This window comes from Schistocerca nitens, chromosome 1 (assembly GCF_023898315.1).
Source record: "Schistocerca nitens isolate TAMUIC-IGC-003100 chromosome 1, iqSchNite1.1, whole genome shotgun sequence".
NCBI lineage: Eukaryota > Metazoa > Arthropoda > Insecta > Orthoptera > Acrididae > Schistocerca > Schistocerca nitens.
In genome coordinates this window covers 1,182,929,423-1,182,949,401 of record NC_064614.1, presented here as the reverse complement: position 1 = coordinate 1,182,949,401, position 19,979 = coordinate 1,182,929,423, and the positions used below count along the sequence as shown (strand labels likewise).

At 39.4% G+C, this 19,979-nt stretch overlaps 1 protein-coding gene across 1 annotated transcript in view; it reads right to left on the bottom strand.

Moving 5' to 3' along the window:
- LOC126200705 (kinesin-like protein Klp98A) overlaps positions 1-19,979 on the bottom strand; it is a 391,643-nt gene that overhangs the window by 130,541 nt on the left and 241,123 nt on the right. Inside the window, exons 6-8 of the mRNA XM_049936729.1 lie at positions 8,976-9,145; positions 8,659-8,885; positions 3,446-3,618 (exon numbers count right to left, since the gene is read on the bottom strand). Coding sequence (XP_049792686.1) covers positions 3,446-3,618; positions 8,659-8,885; positions 8,976-9,145 — 570 coding nt within the window. The remainder of the gene's footprint in view (positions 1-3,445; positions 3,619-8,658; positions 8,886-8,975; positions 9,146-19,979) is intronic.

Genomic DNA, 19,979 nt, shown 5'->3' with positions numbered 1-19,979 from the left:
TCTCTGTCACCCTTTTTGTATATGAGGAATGTAACCGTAGTTTTAAGGCAATCTGGGAAAATGCTATCATCAAGGATTTTATTTGCAAGGTAGAGTAGAGGAGTTCTAATTTCCTTAATTATAACCTTTATTACAAAATTACTGAATCCATGGTAGTCTTCTGTTCTAGAGTTGTTCAGCTTGTTTATGGAGTTATTTACATCTGTAGCAGTTATTCTACTCCAGTTAAATCTTTTATCTGTTTTATTCCGTGACTGCAAATGAAAAGTTTCTGCATCCGTTAAATGAAAAGATTCTGCATCCGTTAAGTCATCACTTTTTGGTACATGGAGATTTACTGAATTTATGAAGTGTTCACTGAGTGTGTTACAATTAATTGTGTTACTGTTTTCTTCCTTTCCCATGTTTATCTCACTTTTTAGAATTTAAAATATACTCTTCATTTGCTTTCGTTTTTCCTGCTTTAATTTCCAATTTGTATCTTTATCTTAAGTGTTTATATCTATTCTTGTTTTCTTGAGTGCCTTCAGTTGTGCCCTTCAGCATGAGTACAAAGATTCTGATTTTATTGAGGTGTGGGGTTTGCCACTTCTTTGTATGTTGTGGTTTACACATATTGCTGGAGTTATATCTCTTAGTAATAATAGGGCAGTTACTGTCTAATGTATTTTTTATGTTGGATATGAATGCAGAAAAGCTTTCATTTATATCTTTGTCAATGGTTAGTATTCCAGTCCATTCTATTCTACTCAGTTCACTTCTCATTATTTCAATGTTCTCTTCCTTGAGAGCTCTATATGTAGTTAACATCCTGACATCATCAAGTGTCAGATTATTAATTTTGAGCCATTTGCCATCTTGGTCAGATAGTCCTAATTTGATGGTATCCCACTCTACTTGATTAATACACACATTGCTAATTATACTGTCAATGCATGCCTCCATTCTGGTCAGTTTTTCATTTAAACAGTAGTAATTCATTGATTTTAAGATATTTAGGATGTGCACCACAGTTTTTCTCTTTTCTCTTACATCTATATTAATGTCACCTGTGATTAAATGATTTTTATTGCATATATTTGCAGATTAATTCAGAGAGTTTTTCTGTGAATATCTCATCAGAAGCTGGTGGTCGGTAAACTGTTGCAATAATGAGTTTCTGAGTGTGTATAACCAAGGCAGATGGTTCAAAAAGTCCTTCAACAGACAGGTTTGTGTGGTTTATGATTGAATATCTTAGATTCAAATTTTTGTTGATATGGTCTACAGCAGCTTGTTGCCAGTAAGCAGCCAAATGGTACAAATGAGCTTATTTCTGCACTTAATTTCCTTCAGCAAGTACTGTAGTGCACTGACTTTGTTTCTTAAAGATTGCACATTTATATGTAACAAAAGTAGTTCATTTTTGTTGCAAGGTGGTACATTGCTTACATTGGGCTTACGTTTGATTTTTACTTTGTGGATGACATAGGACGTTCACTGAGGCTTTTTGCAGATGATGCTATGGTATATCGAGAGGTTGTAACAATGGAAAATTATACTGAAATGCAGGAGGATTTGCAGCGAATTGACGCATGGTGCAGGGAATGGCAATTGAATCTCAATGTAGACAAGTGTAATGTGCTGTGAATACATAGAAAGAAAGATCCCTTATCATTTAGCTACAATATAGCAGGTCAGCAACTGGAAGCAGTTAATTCCATAAATTATCTGTGAGTACGCATTAGGAGTGATTTAAAATGGAATGGTCATATAAAATTGATCATTGGTAAAGCAGATGCCGGACTGAGATTCATTGAAAGAATCCTAAGGAAATGCAGTCCAGAAACAAAGGAAGTAGGTTACAGTACACTTGTTCACCCACTGCTTGAATACTGCTCAGCAGTGTGGGATCCATACCAGACAGGGTTGATAGAAGAGATAGAGAAGATCCAATGGAGAGCAGCGCGCTTCGTTACAGGATCATTTAGCACTCGCGAAAGCGATACGGAGATGATAGATAAACTCGAGTGGAAGACTCTGCAAGAGAGACGCTCAGTAGCTCGGTACGGGCTTTTGTTGAAGTTTCGAGAACATACCTTCACCGAGGAGTGAAGCAGTATATTGCTCCCTCCTACGAATATCTCACGAAAAGACCATGAGGATAAAATCAGAGAGATTAGTGCCCACACAGAGGCATACCGAACAATATGAGACTGGAATAGAAGGGAAACCAATAGAGGTACCCAAGGTACCCTCCGCCACACACCGTCAGGTGGCTTGCGGAGTATGGATGTAGATGTAGGTGTAGATGTACTTTAAGTGTGTTTTTTGTATTGTGTTCTGAAGTTCTTTCTTTGACCAAGTCTGTCACATTTCAGACTTGGTCAGCCTTATTCATTTCCCTGACCTGGTTCTGAGTTTTGGGACATACTTTCTAAATTGCTGACCCAAGATAATTTATTATTTACCATACTAAGTATTTTTTGGGCCAGCAGTGTCTTTCCTAATCCACTTAGGCCTTGGCCATGTCTTGTATTACAAGTTCTTGAGCAGTTACATTTGTCAGAGGGTTGATGGTTACAACTGAGACATTCCTTAATATCTAAAAGCATTACATTTTTAAACTGTTTGAAAATTGTTTTAAAATACTTATTATTTGTTATCTGTGGTCATTTATCCGATTACACATGATGATTCAATTAAATAATAGTGATGAGGTATTTCAAATAATTTAACATTTGTGTTTGTTAACTTGCCCAGTGTTGTCTTCAGAGCTGTTGTCGCTGCGGCTGGTTCATTATGGTATACATCATCGAAACCACCTATAAGAACTGCAAAGTCACTCTTTGTCAGGTTACTGTGACCTTCAGTGTTGGTGAGGATCTGGTTGGATCTTGCTAAAGGTTTCACTATGCCTTCAATTTTAATGTAGACTGGTTTGGACATGAAATGAATGTCTTCTACGCTAGTGTAACGTTTTTGATAAGTATATGGAAGTATGACACAAGTGGTATGTGTTTTGTAGGAAAATATTCTTACTTTCCAAATCACTCTCATACTTGTTAATCAATAATACTAGTGAATGGGGGAAGAAAAAAAAATGACGTAGATGATGGAAGGACAAAGTCGTGCTTCAGTGACAGTAAAATATAGTTAGTCTGGATAGTTTGGCTATGCATGTAAGTGTGTTTTCACAAGAAAACTTTGTCTGAAAGATTAGCAACATTTTCAGTCTTATGAGCCTACCAACTTCTCTGCCTTGACTATATGGTGAGATGTTACCTGTATTCCTTCCATTATTTGTATTCCATCCAGTCTTATTCCTTATTATATAAAGTATTGTTTTAAAGAGAAAAAATACAGTTGCAAGAAGCTCCCAAAGCAGAGGGGAGGGAGGGGTGGAGGTGAGGGGGAATGAAAAACCCAAAGTAAATGAACAATATAACAACAGTATGGTACTTACATATTCATTTCCAAGAAGAGCACGTAATTTTGTGATTTCGTCCCGTAATTCTCGAATCAGTTTCACATGAGGATCCTCATTGATTGTTGGTTTATTAATGATATTCTTAGCACGGTTAGCATACCGTAATGTACTCAGAGTTTCACCATAGTTGCAGTCTGCTGGGGACACAGCTGTAAAAATTAATTTGTATAAATGATAGACTAAGAACTACCAATCTAAATCTTTAAATGAGGTATAATTCAAACTCAGCATTGCAACAAAGCTGTCAACATTCTCATAACAATAAAAAGAATATTAAGGAAGCAAGAAAGATTAAGGTGTAAAATTGTAAAATTCCCATCAATAACAGTCACTACAGATGCAAAACAAGACAGAAATAGACAAGGAAATAATCCCAAATTTTAGTGCTGCAATCCCCCCCCACCCCCCCCCCCACCCTCTCTCTCTCTCTCTCTCTCTCTCTCTCTCTCTCACACACACACACACACACACACACACACACACACACACACAGAGAGAGAGAGAGAGAGAGAGAGAGAGAGAGAGAGAGAGAAGGGGGGGGGGGTACAGTTCCACCATATTTAAACATGGTAAATACTGCTCTAGTAATAATGACAGGCTAGATTTAAAAAAAAAAGCATTTGTAGACTTGGGAAAAGCTTTTGACAATGTGGACTGGAATACTATCTTTCAAATTCTAAAGGTGGCAGGGAGCGAAAGGCTATTTACAATTTGTATAGAAACCAGATGGCAATTATAAGAGTCCAGGGGCATGAACGGGAAGCAGTGGTTGAGAAGGGGGTGTGACAGGGTTGTAGCCTATGCCTGATGTTATTCAATTTGTATATTGAGCAAGCAGAAAAAGAAAAATATGGAGTAGGAATTAAAGCTCAGGGAGAAGAAATAAAAGCTATGTAATTCTATTAGAGACATTAAAGGACTTGGAAGAGCAGTTGAATGGAATGAACAATGTCTTGAAAGGAGGATATAAGATGAACATCAACAAAAGCAAAATGAGGATAATGGATGTGGTCTAATTAAATCGGGTGATGCCAAGGGAATTACATTAGGGAATGAGACACTTCAAGTAGTAGAAGAGCTTTGCTATTTGGAAAGCAAAACAACTGACAATGGTTGAAGTAGGGAGGATATAAAATGCAGACTGGAAAAAAAAATCTGAAAAAGAGAAATTTGTTAACAATGAGTGTAGATTTAAGTATCAGGAAGTGCTTCCTGAAAGTATTTCCATTAAGAATTGTTTATTTGTATAGCTAAGTGCCAGTAGTAGTAGTATTAGTAGCAGTAGTAATAAATGAGTTTTGTTTTTTGGGCAGTAAAACAATTGATTATGGCTGAAGTAGAGGGGATGTAAAATGGTGACTAGCAATGACAAGAAAAGCATTTCTGAAGAAGAGAAATCTGTTAACATCGAATATAGAGAAGGTATTTGTCTTGAGTGTAGCCATCTATGGAAGTGAAACATGGACGATAAACAGTTTAGACAAGAAGAGAATAGAACATTCGAAATGTGGTGCTACAGAAGAATGCTGAAGATTAGATGGGTAAATCACATAACTAATGAGGAGGTACTGAATAGAATTGGGGAGAAGAGAAATTGTGGTACAACCTTACTAGAAGAAGGGATCGGTTGGTAGGACACATTCTGAGGCATCAAAGGATCACCAATATAGTACTGGAGAGAAGTGTGGGGGGTAAAAATTGTAGTGGGAGACCAAGAGATGAATACAGTAAGCAGATTCACAAGGATGTAGGTTGCAATAGTTACTCAGATACAAAGATGTAGTACAGGGTGGCAAGGAGAGCAGCATCAACTTAGTCTTCAGATTCAAGACAAAAAAGGCCAGATGACCTGTAATTTGGCTCCTACCAGATGTTGACACATCAGGTAAGACAAAAACAAAATAGGATTCTGTCATTCAAAATAGCAGGTAGAGAATTATGGGATCCCACACAGACTGAAATACAATTTTTATACCTTTCCTTCATATGGTGAGACTTGATCAAGCACAACATAGAAACTTATCTGTGATTGTATTAACAGTAAACTATCACTATAATGCTTAATGCTAGTTGTGATTACGCCAGCTAAATTTAATTATGGAAATTAGAAAAAAGGTGGTTACTTTGGAAACGCTAATGCCTCTTTTGTTATCTATATAATTGGCATTTATCTCCTAAAAAGAAGTTACCATATCTATAAATACTGAATCCTATTTCCAGAGTAAATTACTACTTGTCATGCTGCTTTACAATGAACACTACTACATGTCATGTAGCTAATGGAACTTTTCAATCCCTGAATTTACATATTCAGGTAATGTGAAGAAAGAGTGGCTAATGAGGCATGCTTTCAAATTTTTTTTTTTTTGTAGGGATTCCCAGTTTCTTGCATTATGTTAGATAGGAGCTAGTTGAATATTTTCCCACCAGAGTAAATGTCTGTCCTCTGAATCCTAGACATGGAGGCAAAGCCTACATAGAAATTATTTTGGTGTTTTGTATTGTGACAAAGTATGCCACAGTTCAGCTGAAACTGATTTGTTGCCAGTGGCAAAAACCATTAAGAAATAAATGTATTGGGAAGTATAAGAACTATAAGACTGTTAAAAAGACTTCTGCAAGATTTACTTTACACTATATTCCTAGAGCTCATTTCAGCTAAATAAATATTTTATTTCCTTTAAGTGCACTATCCCAGAAGATAATTCCAAACAACAAGGGGAGAAAATACTTAAAATAAACCAACACAATGACAGATGCTTCTAAGGGCAAATCATAGTTATTTGAGCAAATGACACTTTATCAATTTGAGGTAAAAAAACACAGCGTCTGTGCTATGACACATTCATGTACAACAATGACAGTGGTAAGTATGAGTGGATTACTGTTTTGTCAGCTTTATATCCGTCTTCAGGAACTTCAAGTCATATAAGGACCAATAATAAAAAAAAGGACTGCTTAGTGAGAAAAATCTTATAATTGACCTATCAAACTCTGGAAAAATATGAAAGAATAATTTTTAACATTCCATTCGAAACAGTTTCTAACCAGTTGCAGAAATTAAGTCATTGCTTTTGTTGGACTCTTGGCCTGGATATAATAATACCTCTGTCTTTTATAAGGACAATGAAAAGACTGTTGATATAATGCAGATTCCATCCAGGACAACCAATGTGACTATGACTCTTGATTAATAATTTTTTCAACTTTGGAAAGTATTTTTATAGAAACTGTGAAACAATACAATTTCTGTGAGCTCCATGTCATTTGAGGTTTATCAGGAGAACTGTATTCTTAAATTTCAGTCATTTGTGCATTATCAGTTTGCATCGGGCACATTTTCCAAATTGCTTTAGGTATGCTCGGTATACAGTACAATAAGCAGAGCAATGGCCACAACCATTTCTCACTCCACTACAGTTCTGTCTGAATAAAACTAGTATTTATTGTAACATGTCTGACTGCATTAATATTTCTTTCGTCAGGTGTGCCCGTTGTAAGGGAAATGTTTGTGTTTGTTATTCACTTTATTGTGATGACTATGAGGAATAACAAGGAACTGTCACATTATTCAAAAATTATCATAAGAACTGTGCTACAGGAATTGTTATAATATGATGTATATGTAGAAAATAGTTCATTTCGATAAATTAAAATCACAATTGTTGGATGTCATCTGTGATGTACCATCAAACACAGATTTGATTTATTTTTCTCTGCTAGTTACTTTTGTGAGAATTACATATACAACAGTTTAGTTATCGATACAGACTGCATCTTAATCAAAACATTAACGATACATAACATTTTTTATTTGGTCTAGGTGTTTAAAATTCACTTGTGTCACTTCCAAAGTTGGCACTGCACGGTGTTATGCTGTTTTGTTACAGTCGATTGCTTGCTAGGCAGTAAGCGCTGTAAAAACTCCTGTCATAAGCAGTTTCTCACATGATAAAAATTAGTAACTTCAACAATTTTTAAAAAATACTTGCAGTGCATCTTGCAGCTAAAATTTTGACACTGCATTTCTTTTATTGCATTCTTCCTGCATTAATAAAACATGCTGGGTTTTGACATGTCTGATTAAACCATTACGTTGTGAGGAGGAGGAGGAGGAGGAGATTTAGTGTTTAACGTCCCGTCGACAACGAGGTCATTAGAGACGTAGCGCAAGCTCGGGTTAGGGAAGGATGGGGAAGGAAATCGGCCGTGCCCTTTCAAAGGATCCATCCCGGCATTTGCCTGAAGCGATTTAGGGAAATCACGGAAAACCTAAATCAGGATGGCCGGAGACGGGATTGAACCGTCGTCCTCCCGAATGCGAGTCCAGTGTGCTAACCACTGCGCCACCTCGCTCAGGACAGGTCTTTGGAACCTACTGATAACGTAACTAGTGTGGCTGTTAGGAATTTATAATTCCCCAGGAAAAAGATGTTGTGAGAACATTTTTAAACTCAAGACACACTCTCAGCCTTTGTGGAATTACAACATTCATTAACATAAAGCATCAGCAACTATAGGTTTTTTTATTTATTTATTTAGTTTCTGTCACAGTTGCAAACATATTCTTAACGGAGACTAGTTTTGAACAAGAAAGTTCATTTTTGAATCATTGTCAGTGTCTGTATTATGTGATTATAAAATAGCTCCAATATGGTATGTAATAGTTTTCTTCTGTTTTTACACCATACATTTGAACTTTCTGTCCTTGGCACAAATGACTTCCATAACTTGGTCGACTTAGTAAATGTGACACTCTGCCACATTTGTTAGGCTGACCCAGTGTACGGAAGAACAGGATAAAATTATTATATATCACACTGGAATTATTTTACAGGTCCATGATAAAGACACGAGCAACAATTCAAAAATGAACAACTCATTTGAAACTAATCACCATTAAGGAACACATACGAAACTGTGACAGGAAACTAAATAAATAATACACAATAAATTCTGACTCTTGTCTATGGGCCAACTGCCCATTCATGACAATTCCTCGTCAGAACCAGATGGTGAGTTTTTATATTTACTGTTCCATTAAATATTTGCATCTTTTTAAGAACTATTTGAAAGACATAATGAACATAATTCAGCATTCTGTGACAATAATATATGTGAATGAATATGGAAGTAATTCAGAGATAAAGTTACAGATAAATGTCATAGATGGATAGGAGCAGACATACCTGCTATCATTATGGTCTTAGAGTTTCCACCTAAACTATCTTTAAGTAACCATGTCAGAACAGAGTCACGGTAAGGAATAAATACATTTCTCCCAGTTGACTTTGAATCATTGGATGAGTGTTCAGCTAAGGCTGAAATTACAGAGCCCAGAGTCACTAGTGATTTGTTAATGTGAGCACCTTCTTTCAGGCGTTGTCCAGTGGCTCCGCTGGTATCAGCTCTCTCACTAAAATTGAAAATCAGAATTAAGAAAGAGCCTTAAAAATGTGTAGCGCTATTTATGGTGACTAATAATAATCACTTATATTGAATTTACCTCCCAGCTAAATCAACAAGATGAACTTTAGAACCAGTTTCACTTGGCATGTTGTTTGAAAACCCTGCTTGAACAAACATGATGGTGAAGATTGCGTGACTACGACTGCTTACATCGTTCATGTTTGTGGATGCTGTTGTGCGTTGACTGTTACCTCGCATCATAAGCTCCTGCAGAAGACAGACTGTGTTAGTGACTCAAATATAACACAAATATTTTGTCAAAATGAATGCATTTTTATTTTATTTGGACAATTATTAAAAGTAATAAAAACCTTATAATAATATAATAATTATTTCTGAGCTACTAATGGTGGAATACTCCCCATAGTTAACATGTCTGTGTATTCCACATGTAAATGAGAAATTTCTAACAAATGCTAGCTACTTTTCTTTAAATACAGGATATGTTAGTGATGATGAGATAACTTTCAGTTTTAAGTGGAAATGAGAAAATTTCAAATTTACTTTTGGTATGTTGACACAATAAAAATCCAAGAAGGCACATTTTTAAAACAATTTTATTTATCTGTACAACTTGCGCAAGATGTTACAATCACAACAGATGTCTACAGGGACATGTCCAAGCTTCTATAAAGGCATGACTTCATTGTGCATAGCTCTGTCATACCTGTTTAGACAACTCATATTAACTGAACAAAGTCACAGGTAGGGAGAAATCTTGCTCACTTTTCACATGAACCTTTGTTGTTGTTGTTGTTGTGGTCTTCAGTCCTGAGACTGGTTTGATGCAGCTCTCCATGCTACTCTATCCTGTGCAAGCTTCTTCATCTCCCAGTACCTACTGCAACCTACATCCTTCTGAATCTGCTTAGTGTATTCATCTCTTGGTCTCCCCCTACGATTTTTACCCTCCACACTGCCCTCCAATACTAAATTGGTGATCCCTTGATGCCTCAGAACATGTCCTACCAACCGATCCCTTCTTCTGGTCAAGTTGTGCCACAAACTCCTCTTCTCCCAATCCTATTCAGTACCTCCTCATTAGTTATGTGATCTACCCATATAATCTTCAGCATCCTTCTGTAGCACCACATTTCGAAAGCTTCTATTCTCTTCTTGTCTAAACTATTTACCGTCCATGTTTCACTTCCATACATGGCTACACTCCATACAAATACTTTCAGAAATGACTTCCTGACACTTAAATCTATACTCGATGTTAACAAATTTCTCTTCTTCAGAAACGCTTTCCTTGCCATTGCCAGTCTACATTTTATATCCTCTCTACTTCGACCATCATCAGTTATTTTGCTCCCCAAATAGCAAAACTCCTTTACTACTTTTAAGTGTCTCATTTCCTAATCTAATACCCTCAACATCACCCGACTTAATTCGACTACATTCCATTATCCTCGTTTTGCTTTTGTTGATGTTCATCTTATATCCTCCCTTCAAGACACCATCCATTCCGTTCAACTGCTCTTCCAAGTCCTTTGCTGTCTCTTGACAGAATTACAATGTCATCGGCAAACCTCAAAGTTTTTATTTCTTCTCCATGGATTTTAATACCTACTCCGAATTTTTCTTTTGTTTCCTTTACTGCTTGCTCAATATACAGATTGAATAACATCGGGGAGAGGCTACAACCCTGTCTTACTCCCTTCCCAACCACTGCTTCCCTTTCATTTCCCTCGACTCTTATAACTGCCATCTGGTTTCTGTACAAATTGTAAATAGCCTTTCGCTCCCTGTATTTTACCCCTGCCACCTTTAGAATTTGAAAGAGAGTATTCCAGTTAACATTGTCAAAAGCTTTCTCTAAGTCTACAAATGCTATAAACGTAGGTTTGCCTTTCCTTAATCTTTCTTCTAAGATAAGTCGTAAGGTCAGTATTGCCTCACGTGTTCCAGTATTTCTACGGAATCCAAACTGATCTTCCCCGAGGTCAGCTTCTACTAGTTTTTCCATTCGTCTGTAAAGAATTCGCGTTAGTATTTTGCAGCCGTGGCTTATTAAACTGATAGTTCGGTAATTTTCACATCTGTCAACACCTGCTTTCTTTGGGATTGGAATTATTATATTCTTCTTGAAGTCTGAGGGTATTTCGCCTGTTTCATACATCTTACTCACCAGATAGTCGAGTTTTGTCAGGACTGGCTCTCCCAAGGCTGCCAGTAGTTCCAATGGAACGTTGTCTACTCCGGGGGCCTTGTTTCAACTCAGGTCTTTCAGTGCTCTGTCAAACTCTTCACGCAGTATCATATCTCCCATTTCATCTTCATCTACATCCTCTTCCATTTCCATAATATTGTCCTCAAGTACATCGCCCTTGTATAGACTCTCTATATACTCCTTCCACCTTTCTGCTTTCCCTTCTTTGCTTAGAACTGGGTTTCCATCTGAGCTCTTGATATTCATATAAGTGGTTCTCTTATCTCCAAAGGTCGCTTTAATTTTCCTGTAGGCAGTATCTATCTTACCCCTAGTGAGACAAGCCTCTACATCCTTACATTTGTCCTCTAGCCATCCCTGCTTAGCCATTTTGCACTTCCTGTCGATCTCATTTTTGAGACGTTTGTATTCCTTTTTGCCTGCTTCATTTACTGCATTTTTATATTTTCTCCTTTCATCAATTAAATTCAATATTTCTTCTGTTACCCAAGGATTTCTACTAGCCCTCGTCTTTTTACCTACTTGATCCTCTGCTGCCTTCACTACTTCATCCCTCAAAGCTACCCATTCTTCTTCTACTGTATTTCTTTCCCCCATTCCTGTCAATTGTTCCCTTATGCTCTCCCTGAAACCCTGTACAATCTTTGGTTCTTTCAGTTTATCCAGGTCCCATCCCCTTAAATTCCCACCTTTTTGCAGTTTCTTCAGTTTTAATCTACAGGTCATAACCAATAGATTGTGGTCAGAGTCCACATCTGCCCCTGGAAATGTCTTACAATTTAAAACCTGGTTCCTAAACCTCTGTCTCACCATTATATAATCTATCTGATACCTTTTAGTATCTCCAGGGTTCTTCCATGTATACAACCTTCTATCATGATTCTTAAACCAAGTGTTAGCTATGATTAAGTTGTGCTCTGTGCAGAATTCTACCAGGCGGCTTCCTCTTTCATTTCTTAGCCCCAATCCATATTCACCTACTACGTTTCCTTCTCTCCCTTTTCCTACACTCGAATTCCAGTCACCCATGACTATTAAATTTTCGTCTCCCTTCACTATATGAATAATTTCTTTTATTTCATCATACATTTCTTCAATTTTTTCGTCATCTGCAGAGCTAGTTGGCATATAAACTTGTACTACTGTAGTAGGTGTGGGCTTCGTATCTATCTTGGACACAATAATGCGTTCACTAAGCTGTTTGTAGTAGCTTACCCGCGTTCCTATTTTCCTATTCATTATTAAACCTACTCCTGCATTACCCCTATTTGACTTTGTGTTTATAACCCTGTAGTCACCTGACCAGAAGTCTTGTTCCTCCTGCCACCGAACTTCACTAATTCCCACTATATCTAACTTTAACCTATCCATTTCCATTTTCAAATTTTCTAACCTACCTGCCCGATTAAGGGACCTGACATTCCACGCTCCGATCCGTAGAACGCCAGTTTTCTTTCTCCTGATAACGACATCCTCTTGAGTAGTCCCCGCCCGGAGATCCGAATGGGGGACTATTTTACCTCCGGAATATTTTACCCAAGAGGACGCCATCATCATTTAATCATACAGTAAAGCTGCATGCCCTCGGGAAAAATTACGGCCGTAGTTTCCCCTTGCTTTCAGCCGTTCGCAGTACCAGCACAGCAAGGCCGTTTTGGTTATTGTTACAAGGCCAGATCAGTCAATCATCCGGACTGTTGCCCTTGCAACTACTGAAAAGGCTGCTGCCCCTCTTCAGGAACCACACGTTTGTCTGGCCTCTCAACATGAACCTACAAGGAAAAAAATGCAGGGGTATTACAGATGCACACTGTGACTGTGAACCAGAAACCTCTTCTTCCTATCTCTCCACCCATTTACCTAATACTGATTGACTGTGCACCTGAAATTGTAAAAATAGGCTGCAGTCTTGCAGCTCTCTACATTGCGACTGGCAATGTTACTGCTGTACAGCTGCATAGGTAAAAATGAACTACAATTTAACTGTGACAAATTTAGCTTTACTGTGACTGGAAAAAAGTATCGCCTTTTTGAGTATTTCTATGGACTTGTCTAACTTTACTCACTGCAAACATGCAAAAAGTTAATTTTAATTTTTTAGTGTGTACCACAGAGGCAAACTGACACTGCTTACAAAACAATACTAGTGGGTGGTTGTAAGTGAAGTGCATTTACTCACAGAGATCGAGTGTGGACTGTAAATGTCAAATGGCAGTGCTGCGCTAATGCATTAAGATGGAATCGATTTATGCCGGTGGGGGTGTGGAATATGTTACAGTTTTGACCACCAGGTGCAAATCTGGGGCACTGTACATTGTTTCTATAATGGTAAGACATCCATGCTGTCATTTGAAAACCTTAATGATTCATAATAAAATCAACACTATGTCTTTGTCACGTGTTGGATCTTTTCTGCCCACGTCCAATCCCTAATGCGTTACATATGAAAACATTTCTATACATCAACAATTGTAAGTAATTTGTTTTCCAGCCTAAATCACTTCCACATTAATGCCATATGATGATTACAGCTCACATTAGATCTCTGTGAGTAGCTGCACTTTAATCATAATCATGTGGTACATACAATTTGTTTCCATCATAAGTTCAATACGCCTTCATTAAGCATAGAATAAGTTTTTTACTTATGGTATAGTATATGCTGTCCACTATATGTGTGACAACATAACAGCATATGATGGACTGAGACTTGAACCTGTACGCCTGCCATTCTTATGCGGTACTCTGCCAGCTGAACTGCTCAAACAGACTTCAGCTGACTCAAAGCTTCAACTTTCTACTTCTCTTCAGTTCCTTCCAAATCCCAAAGCAATTCTACAATGATGCAATGATGGCATGAGACTAGCACTCCCAGAAGAAAAAGTACACTGGTACAGTGGGGATTTTGACTTAACCACAAGCAAAAAATTGAAATTTTGAGGGGACTCTTTCTCCTACTGATGGACTACACACTACTACCTAAATGTGATAGCTCTGAAACTGCATGCCCAACTGAGGCATGAAAGTGAACAATTTCCTTGTGACTGCTGGTGCCTCTCAGATTTTGAAAAACAGAACAAGAGTCAGCGGCAAGTTTAAGCAATGAGTTAGCCTTTGTGGCACACATGGATAGCTGCCTTGGTAGATCACTGTCCACAAAAGGCAGATGCCTAGATCTGAATCATGGCTTTGTATAAAGTTTACTGAAAACAAATAGTATCTTCATAACTCGATCTATGGTAAACCAGGGTCCAATGGATTTCTTCCTAAAGCTTAATTCCTGGTCACATAGTTAGTTCACAATTTATTCTGCAGTATATCAGCATCACACATCCACATAGCTGTAACAAATACCAATATGCACATTTCAACAATACTGTCTTTCCCATATGACAGTCCTCCTCCTACACCATAGATCTTCACAATAGATATTCTCAGTCTTCACAATAAATATTCTCAAAGCAAAGGGTTCATACACAGAGGTATCCTACTTTACATGATCTCTGCCTTGCCTGAAATAGCCAGTCCCAAGCCACATAGCACAAGAGTACATCACATAATTTCTGTGCAACAATTTAACCTGTTTTATCTCCACTAACAAAATAATGTTTAAGGCAAGGAAGGTTGCATTTAACACCTCATAAATGCCAAGATCATTAAAGACCGAGCACTGTCTCTGTTCAAGAAGAAAGGGGGGGGGGGAGGAGGGGAGGGGAGGGGTAGGAATGGGAGATTAAGTTTTAATCTGTCAGGAAGTTTCATAACAGCGCACACTCCACTGCAGAGTGAAAATCTCATTCTGGAAACTGTATGTTTGTTTGATCCTCCTGCAAGAATGACTTCTTGCATGTGAAATTTAGAACTTCAGCTTTCCTTTTGCTATCTTCCACAGCCACACCAGACTGATCAACAACTGATTGGGTAGGAGACTTCAAACTACTTAGCGATTTTATGTAGGGCCAGAATTTTCTCAGGTTTTCAGCAAATTGGAGGTAGCTGTATGATTCACACATAGACGTTTTTACAGACACAAAAATTTATACGAACTTTTGCCTGTCATCTGTTGTGCACTCTTTTTTGAACTGCGAGTGCCAAAGTCTCTGCTTCCTCAGCATTTTAAAAATTTTGTTATTAAACCACGATGGGTCTTTTCTGTCCTTAATCCACTTACTTGGTACACATTTCTCCAGAGCACAATTTACATTCCATTTAAATTTGCTCATTACTGCTCTATGTCCATCATTTACAACTAATTCATTGTTTAAGTGGAACACTAACAACTGTTTACTTGTTCTTTTTAGCAAAAATACTCTCCGAGCCTTCCTGGTGAATTTATTAAATTTAATGTCTAATATTCATTTCCAGACACTAGTAGCAATTTTTCCAGGCCTACAAAACATACTCCACAGTCGGTGTACAGTATATGGTGATGAGTACTTCATACTATATTAACCACTACCAATCATATTACATATGAGTATTGAGCAAGGGAAAAAAAGGACAATCTGTTTGTCTCCACACATGATTTTCTAATCTTTTATCAAGATTTTTACATTAGATGTATGACAGAAACAACTGAACTGCCTGGTGTTCTATCCCACAGATTAGTTCTCTAAACATGGCCGACATGATTTTGTGGGAACCATGTCATCTTTCATCCAACATTTCCCATTTTTGTTTCTCAAATTTTCATATAGGTACCTCAAGCCTGTTCTGAGTCTAGTAGTGCGTGTCTGAATTCCTTCAATATAACCTGTCAAATAAATCTCCTACAAAAATGAAGTAACATTTCCTTATAAGTCACACAGTAGTCATGCATGTAAGGTTCTTAATTTACACACTATACTTATCCCGAATTCTCCCAAAAAATTCAAGTCCTCTACTTGCCATCTCAACTGTTACTCTTGACACACCGAAGGTTTATTCCAGGCTGATGTTCTGTAGTCCAGGGGTTTACTAATATGTTAAGGAATCAGTCAGTAGGTGGTAAGATGATTACCTTGATTTAAATACAAAAAATTGAAATACTAAAAATTTTGCTATGTGGTGCGCTAGGTAGACAAAGTCACAACCTTCTCCTGTGCATGTCTCCACCTGTGTTCAAAAGCAATGAAGTGAAAACTTTGTGCCTCTCCTCACAGCAAACCTTCGATGTTTTTGGCATTGGAAGTAAGAAGAATGGCTTGCAGTTTTGCAGTACAGATCTTCTCAAAGTCTGATGGCAGGTCAGTGCTTCGAGGAAATTTCTCCAGCTCTTAGAGAGAAGGTTCCGTATCAGCAATGCCAGAGTGTCACATTTCCATAACACATGTGGAATCCTTTGGCTCATTTTGTGTCTCAATTAACACAGTTATCCAGGATCATGTTACGGAAATCAAACTCAGATTTTTATTAATTCCACATATCTTGCATATGAGGAGATGGACCACTGCTACTTCTTTTTCAATAAAATACTCCAAAAATTTGAAAATGGAGAATACTAGTAACACTGTTACAGATGACAAAATCTGGCTTTATTTCAATGATGTTACTAAAAAGATGGAATATCCAAAATGGGCATCTCAAGACTATAGTTCACCTGTCATCCAACTACAAGATCTGCCAAGAAAAGAACAAAGGCTGTTTTTGTTACTACAAGTGGATTGTTGAAATTTATGGTGCTCATTTCATAAAACAGCCACTGAGAAATAGTAAATGAAAAATAATCCATAAAATTATAGAAGAGATATTAAAAGCTCACCGACGCTCTTTAATTGCCTCAGCAACTTCCAGTGACCACCAAGGGACTGACTTTCGCTGGGGGCACCCTTAAGAACGAAGAATCACGTTTTCCGCTGCAGAAATAATCGTTGCAGTGACTTGCTTAATGACAATGTCAATGGCACCATGTGGGGGGAGATTCAGCGGTGAAAGCAGAGGTGAAGGCTTCCCAGTTTGCCTCGTTTAAAGCCCATCTGGGTAGGCATCCATGGGCATGATGCCGGGAGAGTGACAGGAAGATGGGGAAGTGGTAACTACCACACAGGTCGTCATGTGCTCTCCAGCGGAGAGATGAGAGAAGGCCAGGACTGCAAACTGAGAGATCAATGGCCGAAAGTGAGCCATGTGCCACACTGAAATGTGTGGGAGCACCTGTACTTAAGAGGCAAAGGTCGAGTTGTGATAGTAAATTTTTGACCTCCCACCTCCGCCAGTAAGCATGGGGCCACCTCACAAGGGGTCCTTATCCTGACAGACACAGCTTCAAGAGGGGTAATAAAGGCGCAGGTTCACTACATACTGAGTTCAGGACATAGATACAAACTCCACCTGACACACTATTATAGTTGCTACTGTTCCTGTTATATCCCTTATAGCCGCAGAGGGCAGGAATCCACATTGCCAGGAACCAGATTTCCTGGAGGGCAATGCAGAAAGCAGGTGTAAAGCTTAACAGTTGCCGTAGCTCAGCCAGGTGGTGGAAAAAACCACCACAATTCCACTGGAGGATTACGTGATTGTGAGACTGGGAAGGCATGAAACACTCAATGACGCAGTCTACGCCTCAGGGTCACTTGTGACCGACATCCACTGTGTCTGAGGGCCCAGCGAGATCTAGGTCCTCAGCGGATGCCAGAATCTTCACCTCATCCTCGGACACAGAGCTTGTAGGTAGTGGTGGTGTGGGTGCCACCACAGTGTCTTGGTTCTTAGGGGTCTTTCTCTTTTTAGGTTTCTCTTGCTGCTCTTTAGATTTGTCTGGCTGGGAGGGATTCACTGATTCAGTCTCAGGGACTAAGGAGGACCGTGAAGCTCTACAACCAGCTACCTGTGGTTGCTTCAGCCACTGGCAGGTGTCAGCTTTGCCACTGGTAGGAACCTGGGAAGGGAGTGACCCAAGGAATCCCTTCCTGGTGAGAGGAGTCAAAGAATACTTAACGCTTCTCCGGCTGAGAAGTAGGGACTCATGTCCCTGATGGTTGGGGGGTGTTGCTCCTGAAGTATGTTGTGCAGGAGCAACAGGGAGGAAAGTGTCCCCCACCATCAAGGGGGCAGGAGGAGTCTGATGGCTCTTAGAGCCAACTGAGTGCAGTGGAACAGAAGATGGTAGAACCGTTGTCATGGCCGCGGCATAGATTGACGTTATGTGCACAGGAGGTAGCCTCCCATATTTTCTCTTAGCATTAGTGTAGGTCAGTCAGTCTAGAGTCTTGTATTCCATTATTTTTCCTTCTTTCTGGAGAATCCTGCAGTCTGGCAAGCAAGGTGAATGGTGCTCTCTGCAACTGACACAGATGGGAGGCGGGGCACTGGGAGTATTGGGATGTGATGGATGTCCGCAATCCTGACAGGTGACACTGGAAGTACAGTGGGAAGACATATGGCCGAACTTCAGGCACTTAAAGCACCACATTGGAGGAAGGATATATGGCCTTACGTCACAGCGGTAGACCATCACCTAGACCGTCTTGGGTAATGTGTCACCCTTGAAGGCCAAGATGAAGGCACTGGTGGCAACGTGATTATCCCTTGGACCCAGGTGGACACGCCGGACAAAATGGATGCCTCGCTGCTCTAAATTGGCGCGCAGCTCATCGTCAGACTGTAAAAGAAGGGCCCTGTGAAATGTGATACCCTGGACCATATTTAAGCTCTTATGGGGCGTGATGGAAACAAAAACATCCCCCAGGTTGTCACAGGTGAGTAGTACCCATGACTGGGCAGTGGATGCTGCTTTGATCAAGAGTGACCCTGACCGCATTTTGGACAAGCCCTCCACCTCCCCAAACTTGTCCTCTAAATGCTCCACAAAAAACTGAGGTTACATTGACAAGAAAGATTCCCAATCAACTCTCGTACATACGAGGTACTGGGGTGAATAAGCTTCGCTGCCATCCTTAGCCTGGCATTCCTCCCATGGTGTGGCCAGGGAGGGGAACAATTTGGGGTCATATTTCTTAGCATTGAAGTTATACTTTGCCCGGTTAGAGACTGCTGGCAGTGCACCACCAGCAAGAGATGATGTACTATGCTTCATGGCGTGCCATTCACCCTGATGCCACAAACTCTGACCAGGGGCCATCCCCATGGATACCACCAGCCGCAGCAAAGGCCTTCTGGCAGGATGGCCATTGCCGAGAGTCCCGATGCCCCAAAGAGATGGGCATCTACTCCGTGGCATATGTGGGGAGTTAACGGCGCAGGCATCAGCAGAGCAATCCCTGTGTGGTCAGGGGGCTACAACCAACAGGATACATGGCCACTGCAACACTACAACAGACTGGCTACTGTGCTGGATATCAGGTGCAAACGAGCTAAGAAGTCCATTATCATTGACAGCGCACAAAGTGATACTGCACAGAGGATGGAGGAAAACGCACCTAGGAGGGTGACCTCGCCCAATAGCTGGAGAATGAGCGGAAGTGCAGATCCACATCAACGAAAGATGCAAAAGGTCTTAGCACATGATGAACACTATGCACCATGTAGGACGCCCTTCCCCAATTGGCTCGCTCTTCGGGAAAATTTTGAAAAATGGAGGTCAAACACTACAGGGGCCCATCACATAAAGGCCGAAATGTGAGAGACTCCTTTTAGTGACCTCTTATGACAGACAGGGATACATTGGGCCTATTCTAGCCCCCAAACCCACAGGGGGGAGGAGGTTTAAATAATGTTCTGAGCCACAGACAAGGGAGAAGCTAAAATAACAAAAGAATTGAATGTACCTTTTCCATTCATGAAATTATATTGTTTCATAAATGATTTTCCTGGCTACATTTCAGTATACATATATATATAATACATTCAGGTGTGCCAACTTATGAAAAATATTGGGGCGGGAGGGAGGGGGGGGGGATACTGGGGTCTTGCACCAGGAAATTTTCT